The sequence below is a fragment of the Dryas octopetala genome, chromosome 8, assembly GCF_963921425.1.
Source record: "Dryas octopetala chromosome 8, drDryOcto1.1, whole genome shotgun sequence".
NCBI classification, from domain to species: Eukaryota; Viridiplantae; Streptophyta; class Magnoliopsida; order Rosales; family Rosaceae; genus Dryas; species Dryas octopetala.
In genome coordinates, this window is record NC_141373.1 from 3,115,378 (window position 1) to 3,120,411 (window position 5,034).

Genomic DNA, 5,034 nt, shown 5'->3' on the forward strand with positions numbered 1-5,034 from the left:
CCCCCAACTCATTCACTTTCTTCCACATTTTCTTGTTCACATTATACATCCTTTTCCCTCCAAGATCAATTAACTTGCAAAATGAAATAAGCAAGCTGCAAGTGGGTGTGGAAGAAACCTTAAGGTGTATGGGTGGGGACCACTTTTTCCTTAATAAAGGTCACTCTCTATCTCAACTCTCAAGTGGTTTCGTGAGTTGATTTTGGGCTTTTGCCGGCATCGCTAGCCAACTCCATCTCACTCCCTCTTCTCTATCATTTATTTAAATACCTTAAGACACTCACATCTCACAAGTTACAATTCACAAACCCACAAACAAGAGAGAGAGAGAGAGAGAGAGAGAGAGATGGCAGAGAAGGGTCTGAAGAAGAAGATCCCAAATGGGGAAGAAGAGGTCATCTGCAGGGAGAAGAAAGAGGCTGAGAAGGTGGTGAAGTTGAAGCTGCTCAACTCAACAGAGGAGGAGGGGATGGTCCTGACAGAGACACAGCACAACTCATGCTTCAAGCCAAAACTTGGAAGTGTGTTTCCCGCCAAGAGAAAATCAGTGAAGCGAATGATGTTTGATCAGATTATGTTCCACTGTCGACGCCCTTCACCAACAGCTGTGGCCTCCCAAGCCCCACAAGGCTAAAGCTAAGACCTGCTCTCATCACTGTCATTAGATTATATTAATCCACCACCTAAAAACATCAAACACCAACAACACCAAGCACATACACCCATTACCCATCAAACCATTGTAATGCATATAGTGTATAATTCAGCTTTCTTCTCCCTTTTACTGTACTTAATTTCCTGTATTTGGCTTTTCAATGATATGTGGTGAGACCTACTTTGACACTCTGCTCATGTCTCTGTCTTTCATCCGGTGGTCTAACTTTTCTTGTTTGTATATGATTCCTGGCTGCACACCTCTTTTGGCTTTTGATTTTCTGGGGATTCACAGATTCGATTGAGAAAATGTGCATCAATTTTGCAAGAGATTCACAGGGTCCAATTAATGATTTATCTATCATACCCAAATACACAAAAAAGTGAAAGAAATTAAGATCCTCCTATATAAAAAAACTAAAACATCCCAGAAACCCAGTTTCCAAAAAGCAACGAAATTTGCGAAATTCATTTTAACTAATGCTCCGAAAAGCAAATACTTGAAGAGGGTTCTAATAGACCATTGAGTTTCATCTTAAATTTTCTGCTAGATGTTTATCCAAGTCTCTGAAATTGCTCTGGCTTATCCTTAAGGCACATAAAGTGACATTTCAGTCTAAAATTAGACACTCTGTCATATTGGTTGCTGCTTGACAGTTGACACTCATGCATGGACCTTTAAGCACACAGAAACACACATACATACACGAGCGTATGTGTGTGTTTAACGTGCTAGCTATCATCATATATCTGGCTTATATGACTGATCACATGTTTTAGTTAGTGAAGCTCAGTGTGATCTGCTGTGGTGTGTGCTACAGAGCCACACCTGTATCATCATTTTGACATATTACTAGAGCAAGCTTCTGCTGCTCTGCTGTGCTGTGTGCCAGGTGCTCACTGAGTTGCAAGTCTGCAAAATGAGATAAAAGAGTCGTGGCAAGGATCAAGGGACCGAGTTGATGAGATTCCCAGTGCTACAACATTTGAAAGCAACAATCTTATTGTCACATTTTGAGATACTAGTCCTAATTGAATCAAAATTTGAACATTATACTATATTATAAGAAATGCTCATCTTTTTGTCACATTTTTCTTGCTTGTAAATGATTCATGTGTGCAAACTTTTGGCTTTTGATCTCTTGGGGATTCACATAGTGCCATCCATATTTCCAAACTAGTGTGAAGTCATCCACTACCTGAAAACCATAATTTGATTTTTTTTAATACCCCAAATACACATGAAAATGAAAGAAATATTTCCTATAAATAACCCAGAAGCCCAATTTTCAAAAAGCGACAACATTTGCAAAGTTCATTTCCACAAACACCTTGAAAACAAATACCAAAGGACATCTTAGGCCAAAGCCATCAAAACAAACCAAGCAAGAGAGTTGTTGCACAAGGAAAAGAACAGTACTTCAAATTCTTGGGTCAAGGAAAGAACTAATTGAGGATGTTGTTATGCTATTATAATAATAAACAATGGGGTGCCAATATTATCTCAGATAGAGATTATAATTATAGAGAGGAGAGGGACCACGCCATGTGAATATGTGATGCAGATGGGGCACTATTGTCATCACTATATAAAGTCAATTTTTGGGCAGATTGAATTTTTATTTATGGGGATATTCTCTAACGAATATTGTCTCTTTTGAGTTTTGATAACACAAGCAACAAGGAAATTTTAAAGAATGTCTCTTACATGCTTTTGGGGAGTAAATAAACATTCCTTACAAAACACACTAAGAATACCCCTTTTTTTTTGTTTTGTTTGTACAAGAGGTTATGCCTGGTACATGATCCTGGGACACTTAGAAGGCAGTTCTTGCAAAACACCACAAAACCAAAGCAACCAAAAAGGAATAGCCTCATTAATAAGAAAACAAACCCAACACATTAATCCAACACACGTGCTTGTCTCAAGCAATGGAACTATTGCATGTATAAAATAGTCAACATCTTCTGCAATTAACCCAAAAACATCACATATAGTTGGAAAGAGATCAATAAACAAAGGGAACCAAAACAAAAGGCAAGTGAGTTCGATTCGATGGTTATGAGGCAACGTGTTGGTGGAACCTCTACTACTCCAGGACAAAATAGACAATCGTATCGTCCAAATTATCAGGATTTCCAGCCCCATTTTGAATTGAAGGAAGAACAGGAAGCTCACGTTATACATGTTCATCTCCCTGGTCTGTTTTATTACCCCACTTATATTTGTTACTCATTTTATAAATAACAAGGCATCATCATGTTTACAATACTATCAACTTCTATTTATTTTATTTGTTACAATTTAAAACTTAGGTGGGATGGTAACAAAACTTACAATAATATATATATATTTATATCATTCTCTGTTTGTTTGTGTTCTCAGGCTTTCAGAAGGAACAAGTGAGGATTACATTTGTGCATTCCACTGGTGTGCTTAGGGTCCATGGACAACGGCCGCTTGGCAATAACAAATGGAGCCGTTTCAATCAAACCTTTCCTATTCAAGAGAATTGCGATGCGAGTAAAATCCATGGCAAATTTCATAATGAAATTCTTACCATTACATTACCAAAGAACCAATTTGTCACACGACAAGTAGGTCCTAAAGAAGCAGCAGCCAAACCAATCCAAGAGGCACCAAGCCCTTCAAAAAGTACTACTCCTGGTGATCAAGAAAAACCTCAGAAAGTCCAAGAGGATATTCTTTCAAATGCTAGTTTGACAAGAACTAATGTGGCTGAAAAAGAGAAGGATACGAGAAGTAGTGCTTCGTCTGCAGGCCCTCAAAAAACGACCTCTGCTGATGAGCCAAAGGCACAAAATTTGAAGGGTCAGGAAGGCATTCCACAAACAGCTACTCATGCTTCTGCTTCTGCTGCTGCTGCTGCTGCCCAAGACGAAAAACTAAGGGAAAAGATTAGTGCTCTATCTGCAGACCCTCAGGAAGCTGCTGCTGATTCCAAGGCACAAAATTTAAAGGGTGTAGATGAAAAAGAAAGAGGTGACAAGAAGGGTCTTCCATTAAGCCTTCCAAAAGGCATTAATGCTGAGCCAAAAGCACTGAAAGATAAGGAGGAGGCACTTCCAAAAGTCATTTCAGAAATCCAAAATGAAAAACCAAGGGATGAGAGGAGGGTGATACCTTTGAGTAGTCCCCAAGATACCACAAGTGAGCATCCCCTCAATTCTCATCAAAAGGGTCAGGATGAGAGGAGGGTGATACCTTTGAGTAGTCCCCAAGATACCACAATTGATCATCCCCTCAAGTCTCATCAAAAGGGGCAGGATGAAAAGAGGGCAGACTCTAGTGTTGAAAGTGTTGTTCAAAAGGGGATTGGAAATAAGGATGGGAGCAGAGCAAATGGGAAGCCTGCAGAACCAAAGAAGGTTGAGAAAGTTGTCGAAACCACGGCTCTGGAGAAGGAAAAGGAGAAGGGTGACCAGAAAGGTAAAGAATTAGCAGCATTGGTTGGAAGGGTTGGTGTCCCAGAGATATTAGAGAAGGGAAAGAAAAAGATGAGCAAAAGATTTAAGCAAGAGAAGAAGCCTAAAGATGAGGATTCCACTGCTGAAAATGTGAGGCAGGGTATGAAAAATCTAGCGAAGATGAGGATGAGTGATGAAGACAAGCAGTTGCTGATCAACATGGGAGCAGCAGTTCTAGTTCTTGTGGCACTGGGGGCTTATGCAACCTACACTTTCTGGTCCTCTGCCAAAGCCAAGAACTAAGCCCTCACACTATATTCTCATTCGATTACATATGCATCTGTCATTACTCATTACAAACTAACTACACAAGCTAGATTCACAATGTTTAAGCACTGCTCAAAAGTCAAACCACAATTCATGACCAAAGATTGTAAAGCTTCGACTTCTTTTAAAATATATCTTCTGTTTTCAATTTAATAAAACAACTCCTTCAAATTCTAGTGTCAGATAAATAACAAATTAAAGTTATTATAATAATAATGGGGTGCCAATTCATCTCAGATAGAGACTATAATGGGTAGGAGAAGGACCACACCATGTCACCATGTGAATATGTATGTGATGCAGATGGGGTCAGTTCAGTTCCATCATAAAATAAATTTCTCTTAGTTATTTTTTTTTTATAAGAATTCTTTTCTCTGCCTATAGATTTTTTCTTGTAATTTTTTTTTTTTTCACTTATTCTATAAAGTCCAACCTCCAATGATAAAGGACTAAATAAAAGCAAATGTTTACTTTCATCTCTAATTTAATATTTATCAACCAATAAGATAATCGGCAGTTCTTGGAAACTTATGAGGATCAGGGAATAAAGTATATATGAAGAAGAGGTTGGTGTATGTATAAATATTTTCTTATGTTTTATCAAACAGTATCACCCACTAAGTG

General features: G+C 38.5%; 1 protein-coding gene across 1 annotated transcript; it reads left to right on the forward strand.

The window, feature by feature from the left end:
* Positions 1 to 2,710: 2,710 nt before the first annotated feature.
* On the forward strand, positions 2,711 to 4,633 carry RTM2 (HSP20-like chaperones superfamily protein). The gene is made up of 2 exons (XM_086255097.1): positions 2,711 to 2,855; positions 3,041 to 4,633. Exons 1-2 carry the CDS (start codon positions 2,711 to 2,713, stop codon positions 4,384 to 4,386), a joined length of 1,491 nt encoding a protein of 496 aa, XP_086111223.1. The 3' UTR covers positions 4,387 to 4,633.
* Positions 4,634 to 5,034: the final 401 nt, after the last annotated feature.

Coding starts and splice junctions, on each gene's coding strand:
- RTM2 (XM_086255097.1), top strand. CDS start 2,711: ATGGTTATGAGGCAACGTGTTGGTGGAACCTCTACTACTCCAGGACAA. Junction 2,856..3,040: donor TATACATGTTCATCTCCCTG/GTCTGTTTTATT, acceptor TTGTGTTCTCAG/GCTTTCAGAAGGAACAAGTG.